Below are 27,563 nucleotides of genomic sequence, written 5' to 3' on the forward strand. Positions count from 1 at the left end.
TGCTTTTGAATTTAAATCTGCCATCGCTATTGGCTAACAGGTACCCTAGAACGTTAGCTGGTACCATATGATGTCACAATGTCATTGTGAGCCTGTGTGTGTGTGTATTTGTTAGCGGCTCCGCCCTCTCGTTCTGCTAGGCAACAACATTTTTTGCATTTTTTAAACAGGAAGTGGGAGTGGAGTAAGAATCTGGCTGGGGGTGACTTGCTCTTTAATGAACTGAACTGTATTGGAATGTTTACTATGTGAAGGGCCTTGAGACGACTCTTGTCGTGATTTGGTGCTTTATAAATAAACTTGAATTTAATTTAATTTAATCTCATTCATCTGACTTCCTTTTATAAAACAGTTCTAGTTTCTATTTTTGTATGTTTTTCCAAAGGTGCCTTCTAAAAAGGGACAAAAACGTGTTTCATTTAATTTAAACAGCAGATTTGATTTTATATTGACTTAAAAAAGCAATTTAACATCCCTTACATGTAAATGGACCACAGTTTGGCCCCATCACAAGAGTTTTCAGCATAAATATTCAAAGATTCCTGCTTAAACTGATGGCTGGAGGAAGCAAAATTGCTATATTTACCTGATGATGATAATATTTACGCTCATGATTGTATGTCATTACCTTGTGAAGCAGAACTAGGATGTAAAGGTTTTAAAAATAGTATTCTATCAGCTGGCTGCGCAGTGGTGCAGTGGTTGGAGCTGTTGCCTTGTAGCAAGAAGGTCCTGGATTCGCTTCCCGGCCTGGGATCTGTCTGCATGGAGTTTGCATGTTCTCCCTGTGCATGAGTGGGTTATCTCCGGGTACTCCGGCTTCCTCCCACAGTCCAAAAACATGACTGTTAGGTTGATTCGTCTGTCTAAATTGTCTTTAGGTGTGAGTGTGTGTGTGTCTCTGTGTTGCCCTGCGATGGACTAGCTCTCTGTCCAGGGTGTACCCCGCCTGATTGCCCGTTGACTGCTGGAGATAGTCACCAGCCCCCCCGGGACCCTGCGTGGACAAAGCGGGTTCAGACAATGGGTGGTATTGCATCAGCTGATGTACTGCACCAGCAGACAGGTAAGATGTCAAAGTTCACAATAAAAGTCAGAATGTCCGCAGCATGACATCATCAAGGAGAGGAGAAAAATATTTTTTTATTGGAACGGCTCTTGCTCCCCCTCCCTGTTTAGAAGGAGCTGAAAGCCACGCCTCACATATGCACAGATAGGACCATAGCACCAACGAAGAGCCACTGGCCTCATGTTTTTGACATGTTCCTGCTCAGACACACCTGATTCTAACTGAAATGTCTCCTCAGCCATCATTGGTTTTGACGGTAGCTGCTAATCACTCCTTTTAATCAAATTTTCAGGGTTTAAGCAGGGAAACGTCTAAAACCAGCAGGAATCCAGCACTCGCGATGCTAACACACCCCTGCTAACGCTACAACAGGCTAACACATTAGCTCGATGTAGCGTGTGGTTGAACGCTAGGCTAATCACTTAGCTCCAAAACACAAAAAAATAAATCTCTTTTCATTTACCACTCTCCACTTCCACAGTTAGCTTGAAGTTTACAGACTGACGTTAATTCTACGCAGTTTTGGTTAGCATTCAAGCTAGTTTGGTGTGCTAAGATGACTGTGCATCACCCTGCAGTGCATACTGGGATTTGTGGAGCATTTTTGTTGATTGGCAGCTCCCTCTTTTAGAGATGCAGCTCTTGCGGTCAACACTCTAGACGCGCGTAACGATTTGTTTTGCTGTAGAGGGGCTTAGGAAAGGTTACCTACATTATATCACAGAACAGGGTCAGATAGTCACATGTAAATGTTTTTTAAGTTACTTTGGGATTGTTAAACTACGTACCCTGGCTTTAAAGGAACGTGAACATTGGCAAACTGCATGCTTTTGTGGAAACACCTAAACCAGCTCAGTGGCCTATGGTATAGTGTGTTCATCCTGGGACTTGGAGGTTGGGGTTCAAAACCAGTCAGGTTGTACCAAAGACTTTATAAAAATGGGAACCGATGCCTCCCTGCTTGACACTCAGCTTTAAGGGGTTGGATTGGGGGGTTAAACCACCAAATGGTCCCTGAGCACAGCCACAGCTGCAGCTCACCGGGATGGGTCAGATGTGGGGATGAATTTCACCTGCGTGATGACTAATGGGACTTTAACAGCCACCTTGGTCACTCCCAAGGCAACAAGGCGTCTCCGGGCCCAGACTGAAAGTGTTTTGCTAGGGCTGAAGCTTGTTTTTACTCCTCTGTTTGTGGCTGACAGCTTCTCACAAGCTGCTTCACCAAAATCTGTGAAGCAATTTTCCTGCAATTGCAGCGGTTCAGCCAGACGCATCAGCATTCTCGTTTGGGCCGAACCCAACAGGCGCTCCTCCTGTGACGAAGGCTCTCCGCGGCGCATCCAGCTGTGTGTACTTAAGTCTAGTCTTCACCCAAAAACTCGGCCCCGATCTAATCACAATGCAGGGGCCTGTGTGTGTGTGTGTGTGTGTGTGTGTGTGTGTGTGTGTGTGTGTGTGTGTGTGTGTGTGTGTGTGTGTGTGTGTGTGTGTGTGTGTGTGTGTGTGTGTGTGTGTGTGTGTGTGTGTGTGTGTGTGTGTGTGTGTGTGTGTGTGTGTGTGTGTGTGTGTGTGGTGCACAGACTGGAGCGGTTTGAAATTTTTCTCTGCTGTTTGGGTATCACATGATCTAGAGAGGAATGCAGAAATCAGCCAGATTTATTGTTCCAGTGTGACTGAGCGCTCGCTGAGGCCAAAGACGAGGATGTTTCTCCTTCTAGCTCCAGGAGGTGTTTACGGTGTCTTTTGAAGTAGCTGTAGGACTTTTCAGGGGGCCACTAAACGGCCTTCATTCTGGGAGGACGAGCTGCATTGCGCCTCCTCAGAAGTGCGTAGCCATTCTGATTGGATTTTTATGAGCGCCCCGGAGGCAAATGTCTCAGCAGACTTTAGTTTCTGTGCTGGTTCCGGCCGCCGCTCCTCCAACAGCAAAGTCCCATCATCCTGTGTCTGTTTTTAACCAGATCGCTGAGCAGGTGATCCAGAACCCAGGTTGGGTATGATGGCTGCAAACAATGGCTCTAATTTACTGTGATGGTGCAGTCTCAGTAGCTTAATTATCCACCTAATTTATATTAGCAGTTGCTGTCCTCTCAGGGATAATTATGCATGCTGTGTGTAACTCGGTTTAATAGGAGTTGGGTCACCTTAAAGAAGGGGGAAAGCTGTTTTTCTCTCATGCAGATAATGACCAGTAAGTCCTTTTAAATCCCAGCAGAGTGCCGAGGCACCACGAGTGGTGACGCCAATTACAGGTCTGGTTTACGAGGGCAGAAAAGCTGACCGGATGGAGATAAAGATCAAAGAATGTTTCCTATCAGATCGATGCGACCTCGCTATCAGTCGCCGCATTGCCACGGCGTTGACATTTTCAGGAAATCTCAGCTTTCACCAGCAGCAAGTCACCGTGCACTGGAGTGAATCATGTTTAGCAGGTATTAATAAAGCCGATAAGAGCTCTAACTCGCTTCTTGATATCATCTGAATTCCTAAAGTCCTGTGATCAGGCGCCGTTTCCTTCCCGATTCATATGTGATATAGGCTGCACCCCCACCCTTCCCTGTTTCTCGCTGCAGGTTAAGGAAGAAACTATCTTATCTGTAACTACGGGGATTTATTAGTGTGAAAAAGATAATTGCTATTCATAGGCCACTGGGGGCTGATTTACGACCACTAATATTTAGGATAGCTTGAGCCGTTTTTCAGCTGTTTTTTTTTATCTCCGGCCCTGCCTGCAGCGTGGAGGAACGAGAGGTCATGTCGGACGATGAGGGATGGGCAGAGCAACGCCTCCACTCAGAGCAATTTGGCTGCAAGCTGAGGAAGTACATGAGGAGGCCTCGTCCACGTAGGTCTGCCTGGAGCCGACAGAAACACCTGTTCACTTAATCTGGGATGAGTCTGCAGCCACAAACCGCCTCGGTCTGGGAGACGGATCCTAGAAAGCAAAATAAATCTGTTCCATTGTGTTTGAAAGTGTCTCTAACAAAAGCAAAAGCCTCGCTAAAAGCCACCGGTTGTGCTCAGCTCTGATTAAAGGTCATAACTTCATCACGCTGGTGATGCAACACAAGTCACCGTGAGATTTATTTATTTTAAGTTTGGGAATATTTGGTTTTAGGCCAAACAGGAAATGAAGTGTGTGCGCTGATCTTCCAGGTGGCAGTGGGGGCTTCATCAAAACCACTCAGATGGGAGGTCATGAGTTCAAATCCCAGGTGTTGTGCCTTAGAGCAGGACACATCCTGGTCTTTTAGTGCAGGGATCATTTCACGGCATAAACGTCTAACCTGAAGCAAAAGGATGTTTCTAGGGCTGGGCCACATGTCTGAAAATAAAATCTCAGATTTTTCATCACAAATCTGATTTCTGCATGAATTAGACTTTTTTTTCCACCCTTTCTTTCTTTAAACAGAAATCATGAACGTCAGAATATTTTTTCAAAAGCTTGCTTTTAGTTCAATTATCCTTAAAGAGCAAGTCACCCCCTACAAGAGACTTACTCCACTCTCACTTCATGTTTGAAAAATGCAACAAATACTGTTGCCTGGCAGACCGAGAGGGCGGAGCTGCTAACAAATATACACACACACAGGCTTACAATGGCACTGTGACATCATAATGTACCAGTTTACATCATAGCATACCTCTTAGCCAATAGTGGTGACAAATATAAATTCAAATACAGTGCAGAGGTTTTACCTGACGACGGCGCAACACTGACAGTTTTAGGCAGAATATTTAAAATTTAACTAAAATGCACTGAAGTTCCAAATTATCGACTACACGTGTCTGCAGCACGATTAGAAACTCGTTCATGTCATTTATCAGCAAAAAAAAGTTGGTAGTCACCCCCTACCAGAGTATTACTCCACTCCCACTTCCTGTTTGAAAAATGCAACAAATGCTGTTGCCTAGCAGACCGAGAGGGCGGAGCCGCTAACAAATCAAATCCAATCCAATTTTATTTATAAAGCGCATTCACAAGGCATTACAACCAAACAAGGCGCTGTACACTAAAAATGTTAGTTAATTAAACCGGCGTTATACAAACATGTCGAACACAGATAAAAGATAAAAAGGATTTACAACAAAATTCCTAAAACTAACAGCTGAAAATCAATAAAACACGGGGAGAATAAAAAATTAGAAAAACATTTTAAAAAAGAACCTCAATAGTACGGAAGTTGATATTGTGAAGTCCATTTTTAAATAATGCAGATGTCAGTGAGGTTCATAATTATGTGGTATAAGCTAGGTTGAAGTAATGAGTTTTCAGGCGTGATTTAAAAATGCTAGCTGTTGGTGCTTGCCTCACTAGCAGTGGTAATGCGTTCCACAGCTTCGGTGCACAGACAGAGAAAGCCCTTTCTCCACGGCTTTTTAAACGTGCATTCGGAACAGCTAGGAGGAGCTTATCTTCAGACCTGAGAGCACACGGCGGGTACACACACACACAGGCTCACAATGACATTGTGACATCATATGGTACCAGCTAACGTTCTAAGGTACCTCTTAGCCAATAGTGATGGCTGATTTAAATTCAAATGCAGCGCAGAGTTTTTACCTGACAACGGCACAACACTGCCAGTTTTAGGCAGAAATTTTAAATTTTTACTAAAATGCACTAAAGTGCAAAACTATTGACCACACGTGTCTGCAGCACGATTAGACACGCATTTATACAGTTTATCAGAAAAATAAAGTTGATTTGGGGGTGACTTGCTCTTTAAGAGCTGACGTGAAGTAAAAGTCCAATACAAGCTGTAAAACCTGCCTATTAAACAAGATATTAAAGTCATTTGCATGCTTCTTTCAAATTTTAAAAGTTGCTTCTGTCCAAATCAAACTGGTGTTTTCGGTTGTTCTGCAGCATGAAGGCAGAGACGTGGTTTAGATTATTCTGATAGATCACATCAAACAGAATATTCAGTGCTTTCGTTTGTAAGAAGTCTCTTTGTGTTTCTACTCATATGTTTAAGACCATATATCCCACATTTATATTGAAACAGTACCGACACACAATTAGCTTTTCTCAGGTTTAAGACATTTACAGTGGACGTCAAATATTTTCGGTGACCAAAGAACATTTTGTACGTTACGTATCAGCAGTGCTGGGAATGTTACTTTTCAAAAGGAATTAGTTATAGTTACTTATTACTTTGTCAGAAAAGTATCTCAGTTTCTTGCCAAGTTACAAGATTATAAAAGTAACAAATAACCAAGAAAAATAACTATTTTGTTACTTTTTTTCAATTAAAGAATGCAAGAAAATGGGTTTCCCTCTTAATAAAACTTACTTAATTTACTATAAATGACTAATGACTGGAACATTATAAAATGTCCAAATGTTTTTTTAATAAAACTGAATAACAGGAGGAACTACTAACAGGAACATTACACTAATCTAGACTATTAAAAGGTCACTGTGTGATATTTAACAAGACCCCAATCAGCTAAAATGTATAATTGCTAATAGAAACACCTGTAAAGGTTCCTGAGCCTTTAAATGGTCTCTCAGTCTAGTTAAATGACTGAAATAAATGTAATTTTGCACAGTATTCTAATTTATCCAGCTTCACATAATTGTGTGTTTTTAGCAGCATTTCTGTTGCTGCTAATCTAGTAACGGTTAAATAAATAAATAAATAAATGAAATCCTTTAAAATGACACTAGAAGAGGCACAAGCCTGATGGAGGACTTACATTTACTAACGTGGGTCAGACCCAACCACAGAAGAGCTGAAGCTGGGTGGTAAACACACACAGGTAGTTCTGATAACACCTGAGCTCCATGACGTCTGAGACTGATGCATCAGTGTTACAGTGGAACTAAAGACATGATCAGAAACAGGTTACAGCTGGATGATCTATGAAGGTAGAAGATCAGGACGTCTGAGCGGTGAACAGGTGAGCGGACCTTCGGGACGTCCTGCAGCAGACACTCTGCAGGTCTGCAGCTGTAGACTCTTCATCACGTCTTCCTCGTTCTTCACGGCCGTGATGCTCTTGGATGAAAACATCCGCCTCTTTAGCTCCCAGTCAGCTGCTGCTGAATTAGTAACGCACGCATTTTCTCATCAGTAACAGCAACGGCCTTATGATGAAAGAAGGCGGTAATTAATTAGATTACTTGTTACTGAGAAAACAACTTTTTTAGTAACGCCGTTATTTTAAAAGTCGTTATTCCCATCACTGTGTTTCAAGAACGGCTAGGGTAATCTGTCCGTTATTTCAGTTTGCTAATCTTATGGTTAGCTAAGTGGACAGTAGTGCTGGGGTGCTAATGCTAGTTTTGTGTTGTATTGAACTAAACTATTCACCAGTGTGCTCTAGCAACCAAACTTTAAAGGTGCATGAAGTAAGATTGGCCTGTGGCAGGTACCACAGCCCATGCATCAAAACGAACGAGTCCGCTCTGAGCAGCTGTTGCCACGGCGCAGTTCCAGAAGACTCTCGATGACAAGTCACACACGGTAAGTAGGTAAATACATTTCACTGTAATACTGACGTACTTACGATTGAAAAAGTAGCTTGACATATTTTTAGAGATGAGTGTTTTTTCCTAAATCACCGCTAGCATTCCTAACTTAACGTTAGCCTTCTTTACTCGATATTAGAGCGGAACAAAAATGGATGCCGTGGCTTCTTAGGGTTACGAGAAGTACTGTAGCTTCTGGGCCTCTCCCCTTACAGCTCCAGCACAGGTGTAGACTCTGGAACCAGGATATGTTCAGGCGGGACAGATTGCAAACTACTATTTCCTTCTTCTGTCTTTTTAAAAGGAGAAAATCTGACATCCCCCAGTCAGCTGAGAAGGAAATCTGCTTCAGTATAATCTTCCTTCCAACACAATTGAGACATTAGATTGTTTTGTGATTATTTCACTATAAAATTCTTACGTATTGCACCTTTAACCAGCTGCAGTAATGCTTGTAACTGGATTGAACCGGTGGCTCCTCCGGTACAATGAATGAAAGCTACACAGGGGCATACGACAGGATCTGGAGTCTTGTTTCCTGATATGTGGACATCTCTCCTCTGATTGGCTGACAGCAGCACGACTCTACCTCTGACTCTGTTTGCTCTGCAACGCTGATGTTTTATCTCCACCAATAACACAAGCCTGGAGGAGTTCTGCTTTGTGGTGGAGTTGCTAATGCTAACAGTTAGCTTCTACTAGCTGAGACGTTCTCTGATGTTTCCTGGACGCTGAACCAACAACAGCCTTCCCCGTCGTGAGTCCAGATGGGTGAGTCCATGAATGTTAGTGACAGTGTGACGTAGATCTGTCAGGCTTTTCTAATCCTAGAGTTTCACCGTCTGTTTTCTATCAGAAGCTACTGCAGGAGTTAGGTGTAGGAGACTATTTTCATGTTCAGCCTGCATGAAAAACTCAGAACGAACCGTTAGAATCAGAAATAAGTTAAAATTTGTTTCTCAATGAAGGACCTCTTTAAATATTCATAAGCAGCTAATTCATATTAACTGATTAAATTGATTAAATCGCCCAGCCATAGATACTTCTTAGTTTCTGACCTAGAATCTGTAAATATGTGTGAGCTTATTTAAGAATTTCCACATCTGAACTCATCTTATTTTACTTTTCAAATGACAAGAGCCAGTCGCAGCTTTTCATTCTGCCACCACACTGATTCAATTTCTCCTCCTCCTAATGTGTCACTTTTTTGTCTGAAACGTCTGCATCCTGCATATTGCGACTCTTAATAATGCTAATCTTTCTGACAGAGGACAAATCTCATGGCGGGATAATCTGAGATAAATATAGTTAATTGAGGCCAGGTGAACTTTCTTTATCAGTGGCACAGTCAACCAATCTGAAGTTAATGTGGTAATTAAAATGGAGATGTCTTCAACAAGAACAGAGCGTGGTCCTGTCCTGCAGCCATTTGCCTCAAATAATCTGATTTCACAAGACATCAGAAATCTGTGGCAAATTAGTCAGGTTGGAGATGCGGAGATATTTCCTTCAGAGACGACTAAACGGTCTGAAAGCCACGAGCAAGAAGGACGTTTTCCTTCCTTTATGTTTCTGCTTCTTAATGACACTGCAAATGTTCATTTGGTAGAAAACAAGCGTCCATGCAGCTGTGGGACTGTGTTCTGATTGGCTGAGCCTGACCAGTGACCACCATTAACACCTCAGAGGAACGTTGTCCTAATTACTCATTCTGCTTGACAGAATCTCGTTAATTACAAACTTCATTAGCCTGCAGGACTTTGTTTTCCTCAATAAGGGAGTGAGCTTGGGTCAGGGTGCATCGCAGGCAAGGTATATGCGCTTTAGCACCTTATTCCTCCACACTTTTCCTTTTTTTAGCCACTAAAGAAGATGTTAAGACCTTAGTCAGAGATTTAATTAGATTCATGGTGAGAATCAGACACCTTTTAAGTAGCCTCTGGAGTCCTCCTAAAAGGACAGCAAGATCCAGTGAGAGAAGCTCAGAGAATCAAATTGACCATGTGTGAAGTGGTCTGGATCCCCCTCCAAATACAAAACGGCCTGCAGCACGTATGCTGCTGTTCTACGTCACTCAGAAACACATCACAGAGATACTAAAGGCCGGGGAGGGGGGAGCCATCAGCCCCTCCAAGGCCCTTATAGAGCAGCTGGCCAGGAAAGCCGTTTAGTGGGTAGCGCTTGCAATAAAGTGGAGCTAGGTGGACAAAAAGAAAATGATCATGATTTTTTCTGCGTTTGATTATTTCAAAAATCATCCCGATAAACTCTCACAATAAAGCCTCTTTATCACTGAGTCCAATCAGAGCATTCACACCGGCTACGGTGCGGATCTGGATGCAGAGCTCTGAAAAGTTTCTGCGGGGCTTTTGTTTCTTCTGGGAGCTGCATGCGTATTGTCATGAAGTTAAAGAGCTTACCTGTCCCAGACAGGAAGTGAGACATGTTTTTAACGATTTTCATTATTCATTAATCATTCAGGTTCATTATTGTTGCCGTTCTGTTTTACTATTAATGAAAACAACATCAGTTCACGAGTTTGATGGTTCACGTTATTTTTACAGGTATGTTTTAAAGCGTATTGCATCAAATTTCTCACGTTTTGGTGCTCTTGTGGAAGCAGATATCTGCAGACCTGTGGTGTTCTTCAGTTCAATTCAAATTCAAAAATACTTTATTAATCCCGGAGGGAAATTTGAGTCGCTAAATGCGTCAGTGAGTAATGAGAGGACCCCCCAGGTAAATACGGAAGTGCGGTTGAACATCCGGATGGTCCCAATGGTTGCTTTCGGTCTGAGCCGTGTTATTGGCTGAGAGTTTCAGACACATTTTAGAGAACCACTTCTTTATTTTTTGTTTGTTTTTTCATCTCCACAACATATTTATAGTTAGAACTAGGGATGCTCCGATCAGGTTTTAATCTGCCGATCACCGATACCGATCAGCCAAGAGGCCAATCATGGCCGATTACCGATACCAATTACATAGATTGGCTGTAAATTGTTCTTTTAGCTATGGTGAGTTCTAATGCATGTGTTACATATTAATTCAGAAAAAACATGGTTTTACTTCACTTCAAATTATGTAATATCAGTAACAATTTATAAGAAATTGAAAACATTAAGGCTCTCTTTAGGCTACAAATAGTGCAAAAAAAGTCAATATCTCACATCACCGCCTAAATCAAATTAAGTAACCAAGGATACATTCAGATACATCCAGTGAGCTGTTAAGCTCAGCACTGACACAGGACTGACATCTGAGCTCCAAATGTCACATGTGAAACTCACAGAGGATGAGACGCTTTCTTTAAGGAGTCCCTCGATGAAAGAATACACTGTCTGGTGGAGCTCTGGAAGGACTACGTCGGCGAAATATTTACGTCCCGGTAGCATGTAGCGAGGTTCCAAGTGGGTTAGTAGTCGGCGGAATCCGGCGTCTTCCACAACTGAAAAAGGCTGGTCGTCTAGTCCAATAAACGCGATGATTTTACGGGTAATTTGCTTAGCCTTTTGACTGTCACGCTCATATGGGCGAGTGTTTCCAAGCGTCGGCTGCGTTAGCTGCCGTCTGACTGTGGCTGCATTAGCAGGCTTCTTTTCATTGTCTGCGGTGAGCCTCAAAAACTCGCCATGCTCCGCCAAGTGTTTAGTCTTTAAATGTCGGATCAAATTCGTTGTGTTGAATTTTTTTGAAGTGCTTTCTCCGCGGGGTATGTTTTCGTTGCAAGTGTTGCAAGACGCAAACTTAATATCACTCTCGCACACCGTAAAGAAGTTCCACGCGGCAGACATGTTTGTCTTTGCGGGTTTGCCGCCACGCGCATGCGCACTAAGCGGGGAGAAGCGGAAGGGTGAACTACCGGCTGGGAAGAGGAAGCGCCAGCACCAGATCGGAAATGAAAGGCAGTGATCGGCGATCACAGATCACACACTTTTGCAGGAAAATCGGTCGATAATTATCTGTGGCCGATCAATCGGATCACCCCTAGTTAGAACGTTGTTAAGAGGCGTGAAAATAATGTAGGATGGCTTGTTTTGCAGATTTGCCATTGTGGCTGTAAAGCAAAATTAAGTTTATTTATCACCGCTTTCTCAGTGGCCTAGAGGTTTGAGTGTCCTGGGACTGGGAGATCAGGGTTCAAATCCCGGTTGGGTCATATCAAAGACTAAAAATGGGTCCCAATGCCTGCCTGCTTGAACCTTCAGCTCTAAGGAGTTGGCTTTGGAGGTTAAACTACCAAATAGTTCCCGAGCGCAGCCGCTGCTGCAGCTCACCAAATGGATCTGTAGCCAGATGTAATTTGACCGGTGTGACATGATGACTAACAGGACTTTGATTTGCTTCTAGAATGAAAAGAGCATGACACAAGTTATTCTAGAGTCGTAGGTCTTGATGAGCACTAAACAGCCTGGCTGCTCTCAGCAGACATAAATCAACTCTGGATATTTGGACTTCAACTCATTAGAAACCAACTTTTTAAAATCTTTGAATGTTCAAGTCACTTATGTTTCTGAGCATATTTATTCCCCATTTAGCCTTAAAAGATGGAAAGCATTGGCAGGGGCGGCGTTAGGCCCGGCTACTTGGGCTGAAGCCCCGGATCTAAATCGCGGAAGTAACGTGCAGTACCAAAGTCCAACAGAGAGGGCGCAGCTGTATACAGCCTGCCTGAGCCTCCACCACTGAAGAAGAAGCCCTTCAGCAGCCGGCTTCTTCTACAGTCTCTGCCTGAAACGCATGAGTGAAGATGGACATAAGGACGTTTTTTAGACCAAAAGAACAACGACAGAACCCCAGCTTTGATGAGACTGGTGCTGACTCAGGTTTGTGAGTCTTATTTGAAAATATTTGTTGTGCTGCTGGTTTGCCTAAAGTTAGCTTACTATCAGGTAAAGTTGTTGGAGAACGAACGCGGGAATATTTACTATCATCTCACACTAAACACTAACAGGAACAATACTCTGCCCTGAAAATGCTTAATATGTAGCTTCAGATTAAACATTATGTGGTACAAGACATATATATATATATATATATATATATATATATATATATATATATATATGATGTTGACTAGTGCGTGTCACGTGTGTGCGCGTGCGCGCGTGTGTTAAGCCCCGGATCTTTTTCAGTCCTAAATCCGCCCCTGAGCATTGGTAAAAGAACAGATGACAGGAACTTGATGCTCTTATTTTTTTAAATCCAGACTTCCTGGTACTTTGTCAGCTAAAGACACATTGAGGGTGCTAGGAAAACATAAATTAATGATAATATGAAGGTCTTTTGAAAATAAGATTTTGTTATTGAACTTTCTTCATATTTAATTTTTTTTTAACTTAGTAGTTTTTTCTTTTCCTTTTATGAATTAATGCGTCGATTAAATATAGAGAATAAACATGCTCTGGCAAGGTGTTGACCTGTCCCTTAAATGGTTAAATAATCATTTCTATATTTTATTTCCATAATTGAGGAGCCTCAGATTAAAGACAGACAAGTTCTGTGACTATTTACATCCAAAATCTCACAAAACAAACATTTGGATATCCTATATTTACCCTGAAGCCCATGGAAGACCAGGAGTATTGGTGTTCTGCTGGTGTGGTGAGGTCGTCTTATTTTCCATCACAGTGCAGAAATAGAACATTAGGAGTCAATGATCAGCAGGTGTAATGTGGGTTTGTCTCTCTGTAGAGCTGCTAAGTTGTTCATTTGCCCATAATAGATGTCCCAACCTGAATTACTGCTACTAATCATTTACGCTCCCGTCGAGCAGTCTCTCTGCAGCCGCACGTTTCTGCTCAGATCAAATAACTAAACACCTTCTGTTCTCCTTCTTCATTGTTTAAACATGTCGGCGTTTAGATGTCAGACACTTCAGCGCTCTCCTCATAACACGTTTCGAACATATGGCTGCAGCGTTCCACTGGAGGGAATTCAGGAACATCTGCCGCCGGCGCAGAAGAGCAGGAAGCCTTCACCTTCTTCTCCATATTTTACAACTTCATATTCTTCATGTTATTTTCAGGTTTTCTATCAGGCTGGCGATTAGTCACAGCTTAAGTTCCAGCCTCAGAGCTCGTCACAGAAAAGCGTTCGTGTAGTAGTTGGTGTTTGTGTCTCGTGCAGTCAACCGGGGACAATCAGCTGCCCGAAACAAGCCTGCAGAAGACATCTATTCTCCCACAAATACATGACGGAGACGATCAGATGTGAACATTAGTCACATTAACTGAACGACGGCGGGGGGGGGGGGGATGATTACACTAATGGTATCAAATTAAATAAAAGAGCTGGACGCCATATTGATACGGAACTAGGGATGCAACGATACCATTTTTTTCCAAACCGATACAATACCGATACTTGGACCTGAGTACTTGCCGGTACCGATTGCCGATACTTCTACCGCACAAAAAATGCAATGAATTGCTTTCAACGGGAAAAGCCTGTGAGGCAGAAAAAATTCAAATATATTAATAGAAATTGTCACTAAACTAAAATATTAAGTGAACAGAAATGACAAGTTACAGTGAAGCCACTTTCAAGCAGCTGCATTGGTATCGGTTCCTGGTATCGGCTAACTTTATCAGTGCATCCCTGTGCGGAACAGCTGTAGCTCAATAAATGAACACAAGCGTCAAACCGAATCCATTTGTTGTCTATGAAAGCAGGCAGCTGCTGATTAGGCTTCGGGTTTCTGACGAAGGTACTAATCCTGATACTCCATCTTATTTGTGACCGTAATCTATAAGTGGGTAAAACTCACATAGGCACCACGTAATTAAATGTAATCTAAACGTAAACGATTGACCCATCACATGGCTAGACAGCGCTGCCATAAAAGCAGAGAAAAGCCGCTGCAGAAGAGGTGTTTGTGAATGAAAAGGTTTAATTTTTCCCAGGAGAGTCGACACTCGGATGTAGAACCAAAGAGTTGGGGTGTCTGCTTTGCTCAAGTCTTTAAATTCCACTATTGGAGCTTCAGGGTACTTTCACGGGAACTTCATGGCATTCCAATGTCTCCACTTCAATGGGCCAGCCAAAGAACCATTATCCAGGTCACTCCACGAACGGATGGAGAACCTGAGCTGGGGGAAAAGCTGGGAATGGCCCGGTGGAATTGCTGAGTGGAAATTTTGGTTGGAATTCTGTAGAAAAGGACATCAGCAGACGTCGCCAACACAACCGGTTTTCAAATCACGTTACTAAACTCCCAACGCCAAAAAAAGCAGCAAAAAGCACAACAACATGACGGGGCTTTGTTGTCTCACAGGGCGCTGTGAAAAAACTCCATGTTTTACATCACACAGCCGCTCTCCTGGTCCTCCGACTCAAGTAAATTTTGTCGCATTTGAACGAATAAAACGTTTAATGTTGGTGGGTTTTGGCTCTGGTCAGTGACATCACACTGCTGAAACAGCAGCGATATGCTGACATCTTAGCATATCCCTGGAAGAGCTGAATCCGTATACAGACACGACAGCTGAAAGGCCCGAAGCCTCGTTTCTCCTGGTCAACTTTTCCTCTCCCAGAAATTTGGGAGCGGTGTTGAATCTTCTGCTAAGTCTGTGGCTTTTTGTCCGACTCTGAAAAGACCTGGAAAAGGCTGTGGGCAGCGAGGCGAAACGCAAGAGCAACCAGTGAGAAGGTGTTCCACCATGTTGTGGAGCTGCTAATGCTAACAGTTAGCTTCTACTGGCCAAGATGGACAGATCTCTCCTGGCTGCAAAAATCAACAGTCCTCTGGGGTCACAAGCCAAGGTGGCTGGGGCCATTCATAGTCATTTTACAGTGTGACGTAGATCTGTGTGGCTTTTCCTGACCCGAGCGTTCCCTCGTCTAACTTCCTAATACGGGAAATAGGGGTAGAAGACCATTTTCACATTCATCATGCATGTGAAACTCAGAGGGACCGATTGTATTTCAAAAAGATCGAGTATGATACGTTTCTCAGTGAACCTCTGCTTTAAGGACAAAAACCACTTTAATCGCTTTGACCTGTTTTCCACACGACCGTCAGATCCTTCAGCCGCTCACGGTTCAAGAAACATCTCAAAGCGCTTTATAGTTTTTGCTCAGCAGCTCTCTGTGTGAAACGTCCTTTTCTCCTTTCTGCCTTTGATGTCAGAGAGTGAGAAATGGGTGTACGGTTGCCTTGGTGACCCTAATGTGACACTGGTTGCAGCTTTAACATTTCCGTTGGTTGTCATTACTGTTCTTGACTTTTGGGATTTGCACCAGTACCCTTCACAGTTTCTTCATATTTTACTTTATTTATTCACTCATGAAAAATAAAAGAAAACATTGTAGATCTGAAATTTTAAGCACGGTGTCCATTTGTCAGTTTCAAAGCATTTCCAAAGATCAAAGGTGTCAGTTCTTTCAGAAGGTCTCTGTGTTTAAATAATAAGACCAACTGTTCTCCATCCAGAAGCACCAAAACGCTCGGGCTCGGCCACGGGAAACTTGATCATTTCTTTATTGTTTAATTTTATTTTTTTTTTACCACCGAGGGCCAAATTTTGCTGTCTTGCAGCCACCAAGAGGGGGAGACATCGTGGAGCTCAGGCAGGGTCAAAGAAGCAGGTGCCCACGTTTGCACCTGTCTGAGTCAGGGCACATTTAACAGAGCAGGGAGCTGGTCGGAGATGTGAGCTACAGTGTGAGCCCATCCTGCCATGGGGTTGACACCCGACACCGACTGGAGCAGAGGAAGCAGCTCATGAAATCTGCTGTTGTTCAAATTTTAAGTGTCTATCCTGACTGAAGCAAACAGGTCAGCGGCGATGACGCGAGAGGGGACTCGCGGGTCAGGAGACGCAGAAACAGCTCAGCCGGCACATGTTACATATTTAGTGAGGCCGTTGTTTGTTTTATTTAGAGAGCGAATTGAGGATTTTCCAAACTTTAAGGCCCCTGGGGTATTTTATCAGGTGCACTGTCCTCCGTATGTTGCACATTATTGTGCAGCGGGGAATTCTCGTTACCGATACGTCCCGTAAAATGTTAGGCTGGAACTTCACAGGACGGGCGTTTGGGGCGGGGGGGTCAACATTTATGCAAATGAAACTGGAGCTAACGACAGCTCCTGTTTCACTAAAGATGGCAAACTGAGAATCTCTGCTGGACGGAGAAAGATGGAGGAAAGCGGCGTCTCTTCAGGAACTACGAAGTGTGATCTGGTTTTTACATCTCAACTCAGATTAAAGCGTTTTTCATTTAGATGGAAAGGGAACGTGCACACAGGAGAGCAGCTGACTCACTCAGACGCACTTTCTGTCGCCAGATCATTTAAAGTTTAGAAAATCGCATTTTCGTGACTTTAAACAGAATTCCTGCCGACCTCAGCGAGGCTGGACCCATCAGAACCTGATTAACAGCTAATCCAGTCAGATTATTATAAATTACAGAAGTTTTACTTTGCCTTTGCTCCACAGCCTCTGGTCCCACAGAGAGGCCGTGCATGCTGCTGAATGTGCACGTACCAGTCAGGTAATTGTTTTCCCAGCATGTTTACTTCATCATGTTGGGAATATCGGGGATTCCTCAAAGGACTCCGGAGCTGAACGAGAGCTTTCCTCTGTTGCTGCAAACGCAGGTGAAGACATGAGATCTTTATGTTTTTATTCTAATCGGACAGATTTTATTTTGCCATTTAAAGTTGTTTTCATCGAGTATTTATGGGTTTCTACCAAAGTCCCGTCTTGGCCTGAAAGCAGGATTATGAGTCCTGATTGGGACGGGTGTTGTTTTTCTCTGCTGGGTTGTTTGCGTACGTTAGCTGTGGCTCCTGTTAGCAAACACTCTAAGTATGAAGTAGTTGTATGAAGTTTTTTTACACACCTTTGCTTCGTACGTTTTACATCTAAATGACTCGTGGGTCAGATTTAGGCAACACAAAAAGAAAGGTTTTTCTGTAAATAGCCAAAGCGACTGAAAACGTCCAAAAAGCATCAAAAGTCCCCAAAAAAATGTAAAAAGACCTTCAGAAAGTCCGGAAAACCGATGATCAGAAATGGTACATGGCCTGTATTTGATATAGCGCCTTCTAGAGTCCTGGAACCCCCCAAGGTGCTTTACAACACAATCAGTCATTCACCCATTCACACACACATTCACACACTGGTGGGGATGAGCTACAGTGTAGCCACAGCTGCCCTGAGGCGCACTGATAGAGGCGAGGCTGACGAGCACCGGCGCCACCGGTCCCTCCGACCACCACCAGCAGGCAACGTGGGTTAAGTGTCTTGCCCAAGGACACAACGACAGCAACAGACTGAGCGGGGCTCGAACCAGCAACCTTCCGATTGCGGGGCGAGCTCTTAACTCCTGTGCCACCGTCGCCCCCTTTGAACCATTTGTAACATCAGATAATCTGAAATTATAAATAAAATCAACTTTAAAAACTTTCGTTTAAGATTTTCTCATTTTAAAATTAAACGCAGAATCTTTTGTTAGCTGTAGAAAGCGATGAAGAGAGTTTTACTTTCTGATTGTACGGGTTTGGGTTTTTGGCAAAGTAACGCGTATCAACACACTTTTGCCCCCATCAGAAAAACGCCGGCAGTCGGGGCTGCTGGAATGGTACCGTAAGATTACGGGTCAACCTTTTGCTTTTGCGGTAAACAGATATTTTTATTGTTTTTAGAGTTAAAAATGTACTGAAGTCAGCATTTTACTGTAAAACCTTGTTTTACCATAACATGAACATGAAAATAATCTATAAAATAAAATTTATGCCACTAAAAACAAAATCAGAGGGTTTACCACATTACATACAATACTAACTTAGGGTCATAACTAGTGATGTGTCGGTCGTGAACGAACCGACTCTAAGAGCCGGCTCTTGGAAGTGAACGACGGGAGCCGGCTCGTCATTGGGAGCCGTCTCCCTCCCTCCCCTCTTGCTTTGGTGAAAGCCACAGACGATTGGTCAACATGTGTAACTGCGTGTCCAGACTGTCCACACACAGAGCAGTAGGGGCGGGGAAGAGGGAGGATCAGACTCAGACACACAGCAGAGCACATGCGGGCGGAGGAAGACGAGAGGGAATGAGGAGGAGGAAAAAGGCGAGCGAGAGAGAGGAAAGTGCGACGAAGACGGTGAGAAAATGAGCGACAGCAGTCGGAAAGTCGAGATTTCTTAAAGTTTTCAGTAAATAAATCCATATAAATAATTAATATTTGATATATTGCATTTTTTTACATTAGTAAGTCATTTTACATATAGTTTAGCATTATTTTTGGTTGTAAATGGACTCTACGCAACAGAAAATCTGAGGAGCCACTTGGGAGCCGAAAGAGCCGGCTCTTTTTGGTGAGCTGAGCCAAAAGAACCGGCTCTCTAAAAGGAGCCGGAACTCCCATCACCAGTCACACCTGGTTATGATAGCTTTGCTAACTGCTGCCGTCTCAGCTGCACTTCTGCAGTAACAAGCATCGAGGCAGTAAAGGCATCAGTGTTGAGCAACAACGCAGCCTTCCCATTGGCTCACGACTCACGTCAAGAGCAGACACTTCCCTCTGATTCACGGTTCAGCCAGATCTCACCTAAATGCCGCTAAGCACACTGGGAAACAGGAAGTAAACTCGTTATGCCATTACCGGTAATAAAAAGCTGTATTTTTCCAATTAATGAATTTGAAATCAGTGTTTTTACCTTTATAAACTTTAAGAAGCTTTCCGTTTAAAAAACTGTGCAAGAGTTACTGTAGAATTATGTATTTTCTGCAAAGAAAAAATGTGCTTATTACTGTTTTCACTCATTAATTTATAAACAACAACTTCATGTCAAATCAACTGTTTTAGTTTTATAGTTGACGGGTTTTTCCTGCCATGGGTTTATGGTTTATCGCTGTTAAATCTATGGCTATTTTTTACAGTAACTTAACTCTGATCAAAACCTGTTTTATTTCAGCTTAACAGATAAAAATAGACCACAGAGATGGATTAAAAAGATACGGGGATCCTTCAGTTTTAGGCTACGACTTTATGGAAGTAATTACTTTACTTTCTTTAAAAGCACACTGTAGTACTCCCTTACTGACTGGCTGACTCAACGTGACTGGTGGAAACTGGACTGACACTTTTCAGCCAGAATTTCTCCACGGCGTCTCTGAATGCTCACAAGGTTCTTGATGCCATGCTTGTTGTGTTGATGAAGTTTGAAAAGGGTAAAAAAAATAAATTTTGCATCAAATTGCACGTTGCAGTCACCTGGAACTCTGATTAAATAAAACACACACACACACACGCGCGCGAGTTGAGGAATCAAGTATAACAATAAGCAACACATTCAAGTAATCATAAATAATATTAATATTTTACCTTTATTTAATATAAAAAATACTAGCTTTTCAAAATAAAAGACCCTTAATACGAGCATCATGTGTTGGTGACTTCATATCCATGGATCAGTCACGGCCCTCGCCCCAGAGATTGGGAACCCCATGAAATGATTGTTTATAAGAAAAATATTATTTAATGGATTAAAGCTAAATTAATTTTCTTTATTTTGTTATTCACAGAACTGGCTTTTACTGTTTGTTTCCCGAACTGCATTGTGGGTAACCGCATCAACATATTGATGGCTTTCATGTGAGATAAATAAATGTGTTTCTGCGGAGTGAGATTTTAAAGCGCGTTAACGTATGCGCGCTCACGCAGCACCGCCTGATCTGAACAGAAATGCAGAAACGAGAATATTTAGATCGTAAAATGGATTTAAAATTAACGCAAAAACACACATAAAAACCACATGATTATTAAATGTGACTCATATTGGTTCTATTTTGTGATTTTGTTATTGACAGGTCAGCCTCGCCTGCGTCAGACCGCACTTTCTGCGTCAAAACAGGAAAACCTTCATTTAATCTGGCTCGTTTTGGTGTGCGCGTCTATAAACTACTTTACTGCTCTGAATCTATTCCTAAAGTGGCGAAATTAGAATAAAACGGTTACATTTACTTATTTGTGCTCTTTACAATTTACTTAATTCACCCGAGAAAAAAATCTGGATGTTTGTTCCAAACTGCGTCCCTGAACGCACCGCGCGCGCCAACTTCTAAACTCAAATTTCGTCCCGTAATCCAGAGCGGGGAGGAAATAATTGATATGCTAATTGGTCATTATAGTCGTGTCCATTTATCTCCACGAGGCCGGAGGAGTCTCCTTTCAGGGATCCGTTTCAGAAGCAATTTGTGGGACAGGACGGATCAGGTGATTCCGAGCGCGCGGCTCGGTGACATGCCCGTTGCGCAGGTGCCACCTGCGTCCTGATGCCTGGAATAAAACCTCCCTCCGCGGATCGCATGTTGACAAACTCTCCTAAAGCTCCCCCCTTTCAGAAGCACTTCTCCCATCTTTAAAGATGTCGCTTGGATCAATTATTGACTTTGCGCTCTAAAGCGCGCCTGTCTTCTCCCTCGGCTATGAGTGTCGACGGGCCTAATTATAGCTACTAATTGCAGATTAGAGGTTTTGGGTCAGCGGGGTCACCTGATAGGACTCTTTTCTTTGGCGGATAATCATTTCAGATTGAGTCTTTAACGCAGACGGACCTTTTTTATTCTTCCATTTCAGGGCTTTGTGAGTCATTAAGGAATTATTAAAAATATTCCAGATGCTGCGATGATTTATCGGTTAAGCGGAGCTTCAGTTTAGATAAGCGGGTCACCAAAGGTCCCCGTGGTTGACCTTTGACCCGCCAGACAAGCATCAAGCGGAGGGATCCGATCTGAGGGCCCACTTCACCGCACAGCGCGCACTTCTTCTGTTTGGAGCAATTATTTTCATCTGACCTGGCAGTTTCTGTTTAAGTGAGGTTAAAATAAAATGAAATAATAAAAATTGGAGCGCAAATAAAATCGCGTTGTAAGTGTTTTTTTAATCAGGCGCAAAATTGGTTTTACGATTTTTCACTTTGAATAAATTAAACACGTTTCCTTATAATAACGAGTCATTCAGAGGCTGTAATATAAACCCTGACCAATTTAGTCCAGTTAAACTAACAACTGGTCAAAAGTTTAAATATTAAAATAAAAATATTTAAAAACGTGATGATGTTTGATTTAAAAGTAAAATAATAAAAATAATTATCTTATAAGTTTAACATGATTTAATTCTAATTTCACATCCAATTTTTAATGAGGATTTAAATTTTAAATTTAAATGGTTAAAATGAAGAAATAATTAAATCCATTTTAAAAGTTTTGATTTCTGCTGATTTATTTTTCCAATTTTCATTTTACAATTTCAGAACAAAAGCTGGAAATCTTGCACGTTTTTAATTAAATTTTATTTTATTTTATTTTATTTTTGTGCTCAAAGCTTCTGTCCGTCTAGTGCGAGCAAAAGCAAGGTGCGCGTGCGCGTGTGTGCAGATTTGTTCGCGGCGGATCAAGGCTTCCCGCCTCCACTGCACTTTCTTTATCTTAATTCCAACTTGAAAAGATATAATTATCTAGTTTGAACAGGACTGCTATCAAATCCTGCTGTGTGTGTGTGTGTGTGTGTGTGTGTGTGTGTGTGTGTGTGTGTGTGTGTGTGTGTGTGTGTGTGTGTGTGTGTGTGTGTGTGTGTGTGTGTGTGTGTGTGTGTGTGTGTGTGTGTGTGTGTGTGTGTGTGTGTGTGTGTGTGTGTGTGAGCCTCAGATAGGAGTAATGAAGTTGTGGAGTCCGGAGATACAAAGGGCATTAACCTCATTAGCATGAAACCTTTTCTTCTGACTATTGTGGGACCCTTTCAGGACTCTAATCCCCCCGATTTCAAAGCTGGGTTTGTAATAAAGCTTTTATTGTTTAATTTTCTCTAAAACATTTATGCTCTACTTTTATTTTCAGATTTTAGTCTAAAGGTAAAAATAGAGAAACTAGAGATAATTTCCCCTGTTTTAAGGTCAGTTTTGGTTATTTTTCCAGAATCTTCCTGCCGGATGGAGCCTAAAAGACAAGATTTTAAACAAAGATCCGGGTTTTGTGGCGCGTTGCAACCTTCTCTTATCGCGTGGTGAGGGGTAGTCAGATTGTACTAAATTATGTCCAACCAAGCCCCCTCGGATCCGTGGATTAAGAGATTAAAATGGACCACTGGGCAATGCCTCCTCCCCTCCCTCCCTCTCTCGTGTCCCCCCTCATATCACTCGCATGATAATTGCCCAAACTGATTTGCACTTCAACAAAAAGCTTGCATAGTGGCCTCTTTGTGGCCGGAGCGCAGCAGACGCTGCAACCTCATCCAGGCCAAAGAAAAAACCAGAACGGAACTGTTTGAGTCCAGAAAAGGTTCTGGAGCTTCTCAGCAGAAAACGTCCTTCAAATTATCCAGCAAATTAAAAAAAATCCACCACATCTGAGCGCAATCAGACCAAAAATATCAATATATGAGCAACAAAAATTTTGCTTTTTCAAAATAACAATTTCATCTAAAGATGTGGAAAATATTGAGTTTCTCAGAAAACTCGCTCCCAAATCAACCAAATAGTAATAATAATAATAATAATAATAATAATAATAATAATAATAATAATAATAATAATAACCCTCGCCTCCGTCTCTCCGCCCTACAATCAAAAGCTCGTGCTATCACTGCGCGCGACATATTGATAAAACTTTATTGACAAAATATTGACAATTACATACTTCTTTGAAGTATACTTTTGTGTTAAAATTGTAGCAAACTTAACACAAACACAAACAGTATTTACATTCTCTAAAAGAGGGTTTTAACAGAATTACTTCTGTACATGGAATACGTTCAGTGCCTGAAGTTTTGTTTTATTTTCTATTTTTTATCTGTGTTTAAAAGTCCTTCAGCAACTTTTCTCCGGAGGGCCAAAGGCTGCGGGTCACAGCCACGTAAAGCTTTGGGTTAAAGGAATGTCCTGATGCCTTTTCTCTGCGGTCTGAGACACATTTTAGTTTTGGAAAATCAAAAATCAAAACTAAACCCCCCCTTTTTTTTGTTGCCTTTGAAAAACCCAAAAACACCAAAACGCAGCACCGCTACTTCATATGTTTCACAATCACTTTTACACGAGAATCATTAAGTAAAAACTGCACACTCGGTAAAAAAATGACCAAAAAAGCAGTTTGAAAGAAAAAATGTTGTTTTCTTTTCAAAATAAAAGCACTAGCAGGAAAATACGCCATGCAATTTGAAAAAAAAATACCCAAAAATAAAAATAAATGTTTGGGGGATTTTTTTTTTTTTTTTTTTTTTTTTGGATCTTGATTGTTAAAAAAAATTGAAGTGCAAAATATGATTTGGAGAAAAAAACTAGATGTGGGTGGAAGGGTTCGGATACCGAGACGCTGCGTTTCCCTGGGTCGTTTGGACCGACGGACCCGCCCGGAGCAGCAGAGAACCCCGACTTTGTCCCCGTGTCATCCTTTAATCCACTCCTCCTTCATCCACGCGCGTTTTGTCCCTTTTCATTGTTTTTAATCGTCCGACGTGACGTCGATCTCCTCCGGGCTCGCCTGCTTCGTCGCCAGTCTCCACCGGTTTATGTGATGAGAGCCTTTTTTCTTCTGCTGAGACTCCGAACCCTCCTCCTCCAGCTTCTGCCGCTTGAACTTCGTCCTCCGGTTCTGAAACCAAACTTTTACCTGAGAGAGAAAAAGAAACGGGGAAAGAGCGGCAACGAGCCGGGGTTGGTCAGTGCGTAAAAACGGAGCTCCGCGGTGGGGAATAAAACTCCCCTCCAAATAAAATCACAAAGAACGAAACACGGTTTCAGAAAAAATTCAAATGCATCAACTAAATGAATTTTATTCTGATCTTTATTATTACTTTTACTTGCTTTTCTCTGAACTTGAAGGGTTTAAAACGAGTCTCTTGGGAATAAAACAATAAAATGTTCTAAAATAAACAATAAACTGTGAAATGTGTCAAACATTTCAAAACAAGACGTCTCTCCGCTTCTGTGTGACTGGATTTGTCAACAATCAGCTCCGTGGGGAATTACCAACATCTAAATCGATAAATTATCCGTCTCTGCTTTGTCACTCTGCGGCCCTTTCAGCTCCTAAATGGTAACTGAGGTGCGTTTAATAAGCCTTCACTAGGCTAATTGGAGGAGGTGACGGTTCATTTCTCCTCTCAGCTCCTCCGAAAAGCCCCGCCATCCAAAAGGAGCCGCGCAGGACAAAAGCAGCGGGTTCAAACAGCATCTTAAACGTGCCACTGCGCTTTGTTACGCGTCTATAACATTAAATGGTTAACTGGTTAATTTGCCCTCCATTTCCAAAAGGCCACTCCCTCTTTTAAAAAGCGCTGTTCGATTAGCGACACGCATTTCGGGTCTCCAAAAACAAAATGTTTACACTTTTTGGTGCGTAAAGTTATTTTCACCTGCGTCTTGGTTAGAAAGCGTCATGACGCACAATGTCAGGTAAAGAAACACACCACACATCAGCTCCAGCAGCAATCAGACAAATTATCCCAATAATAAAAACGAATCCACAACAATAATCTGCTATTTGGGATCATGCCATGCGTAAAACCTCTCCAAATTGCGCTAACACGCAAACAAGCGAACACAGGATGCAGCTGCGTTCAGGTAAACGTCTGAGGCAGGATTATTAAATTCAACATTTCTCACCTGAGTTTCTGTGAGGCTAAGGCTGTGCGCGAGCTGCTTCCTCTCGGCTCCCACCACGTAATGGTTTTTCTCAAACGCGTGTTCGAGCCTCAGGAGCTGCGAGGGAGAAAAAGCCGTCCGGATTCTTTTGGGCTTTCTGGCCAGCGCGTTGTGCAAAAGGAAGCTCTCCGGGCTCGTTTCGTTGCCTGAAATCGAGCAGGAAGAAAAAAGAAAAAGACTCTTAAGTGACTCAGAATTAGAAATAAATCTAGATTTGAACATTTGCATCACAAAAAGGTCTGGCGCAAAGTAGACAATAAGGCGCACAAAGAGCGGCGTGAGAGTAAATAACAAAGCTGCTCTTCTCAGATGGGAATTTACTGTTTGCTTTTAAAATTATTATTAATTTTAAAATCCATGTGGGATAATTTCTGCAGAATTTAAGAGTCGAAAAAAAAACTTCAGAAATAACAAAAATATGACTGGATGGCCTCAAACGCCACGTTTGTTTGGTCCAATTGGTAAAACTATTTTTAAAATAGGCACAAATCCAAGTGAAGGCAGGGAGAAACAAGAAAAAATAATCAATGTTTTCTGATGTTTATAAAAGAAAATGAGAAAAAATAAGCCTAATAATCGTGTTTAATGTCATTTTTTGGTTAAAATGCTAAAAACAGCCAAGTGTGGGAAATAATCTTTCAAAACGTAAAAAGAAAACGTTTATTTTTTAACTATATTGTAGTAAAAAACGACTGAGGGTGTAAACAAGAAATGATTCTGGTCTCTTTAAGCCTTTGGTTTGTTTATTCCAAAACAACAAATTCAGCCAATCGCGTCTTATTTGTGTTTTCTCCAGAGAAATAGAAAATTAATGAAAACATTTTCAGACTGACTCTAAAAGTTGTCTATTTTCTTAAACCCCCCTGTGTGGCGGAACCAAGCCCTGCCGCCGCGGCCGCGCGGCACATGTGCGTAAAATCCAAACGGAACTCCTCACCTTGAAATCTGTGACCCAAGTACCGATATCTGTGTAACAACCAGGGGTAGAAGGTGGACGGGTCCCGCTGCTGGCTGGCGAAAAGCGGGTGCGGGCTGTGTGAGGAGGAGAGCGGGTGAGCGGCCAACGCGTGCGGCGGGGCCACCGGGTGCACCGGGACCGCCGAGTTCTGCGGATGAGAGACCGCCTCAGCAAACACCAAGTCCGGGTTCGAGTACACGCCCCTGCCGCCGGAGTGAAAGCCATTGAGGAACGGGTTGATCTGGCCCGAGTTTGCATAGCTGAGAGCCGCGGGCCTGATGGGCTCCTCGGACCGGGACGCGGGAACCGGATTATCCTTCGCCACTAAAGATTCTATCGTGAAACACCGCTTGGGTGTGGGCTGGAACATGGTCTGATAGTCCAGGTTTCCCAGTGTAGGTGGAAGTTGTTGTGGGCGTCGTTGGGAGGAAAATACTCCACAGTGAAGAAAAGTGGGGAAAAGTTTGTGGGAAGGCGCGTCGGAGCCGAGAAAAGCCGAAGTGGGAAGCGCGCCTGTGCTCCCAGACTAATCCATGGATGTGATCGTTTTCCTGGCCGGGTTCGTGCAGCAGACCTGTTAGTTCATGAGCCTAATTAGCGCTGCAGCCCCATAAACAGCTTCCTGTGCAGGCTGTAATGGCATGGTGATTGGTCGCTGCTGCCGCCGCCGCCGCCGCTGCTGCTGCTGCCTTAAGGTGGACGAGGAGGAAGACGCTTAAAAAGTGCGTCAGTGAGGAAGCAGGGGCGCGGAGAGGCGGACTCGGACGCGCAGCACGGAACGGATTCGTCCAGAGAGGAGGCCCCCCATACGCGCGCATGCATCACGCGCACACGCATACATACTCAGGATATTTAACTCGTTCATCTGAGCTGGAGAGGCTGGATGCCCCGCTGGTTCTGGAGCAGGAGACTCCAGCTCTGATGGGAAATAAGAATCCTATTTACTCAGAAACGCGCACGGATCCCAAACACCACTTTTCTGTAAAAGCTCCCAAACCTCAATTCTCCAGATTAACCATTCAGACTGACGGGACAATAATAATCTGGAGGCACGACGCAAAGACTCCAAACGCACAAAAACACCCGAAAGACTTTCAGACGCTCAGGTGAGCGGTGCGAGTACCTGCGTGGCCGTCGAGCAGTTGGCACGAGGTGTGCCGCGCGCGCCAGAGGCCTTCAGGGAAGAAAAAAAGCATAGATTACATTTTTAGAAAAGGGAAACTTTTTCAAAAAGTGTAATTTGACGTAAGAAATAAAAACCCGTTTTCATTATTTTCTAAATATTTAGTTTTTTTTTTTTCAATAACAACTCAAATAACAATAATAATAATTTTGTGGGTTGGGTTAATAGCAAAATAAAATTATGAAGACTAAAATATAAAATATTACATCTTTCAAAACACCAGATGAA

The 27,563-nt window shown here is 42.7% G+C and overlaps 1 protein-coding gene across 1 annotated transcript; it reads right to left on the reverse strand.

Moving 5' to 3' along the window:
• Nucleotides 1-23,759: 23,759 nt before the first annotated feature.
• Nucleotides 23,760-26,673, reverse strand: emx2 (empty spiracles homeobox 2). The gene is made up of 3 exons (XM_015944132.3): nt 26,132-26,673; nt 25,156-25,340; nt 23,760-24,160 (listed from the first exon to the last, which is right to left on the reverse strand). The coding sequence occupies exons 1-3, from the start codon at nt 26,520-26,522 to the stop codon at nt 23,993-23,995; spliced, it is 744 nt and encodes a 247-aa protein (XP_015799618.1). The 5' UTR covers nt 26,523-26,673; the 3' UTR covers nt 23,760-23,992.
• Nucleotides 26,674-27,563: the final 890 nt, after the last annotated feature.

The sequence above is a fragment of the Nothobranchius furzeri genome, chromosome 12, assembly GCF_043380555.1.
Source record: "Nothobranchius furzeri strain GRZ-AD chromosome 12, NfurGRZ-RIMD1, whole genome shotgun sequence".
Taxonomy (NCBI): Eukaryota; Metazoa; Chordata; class Actinopteri; order Cyprinodontiformes; family Nothobranchiidae; genus Nothobranchius; species Nothobranchius furzeri.

What these genes read in the sequence shown, in the direction of transcription:
- emx2 (XM_015944132.3), bottom strand. Translation starts at nt 26,522, where the DNA reads ATGTTCCAGCCCACACCCAAGCGGTGTTTCACGATAGAATCTTTAGTG. An exon ending in CTTGGGTCACAGATTTCAAG is followed by an intron (nt 25,341 to 26,131) that starts GTGAGGAGTTCC and finishes GCTCGATTTCAG; the next exon opens with GCAACGAAACGAGCCCGGAG. An exon ending in TTAGCCTCACAGAAACTCAG is followed by an intron (nt 24,161 to 25,155) that starts GTGAGAAATGTT and finishes TTTCTCTCTCAG; the next exon opens with GTAAAAGTTTGGTTTCAGAA.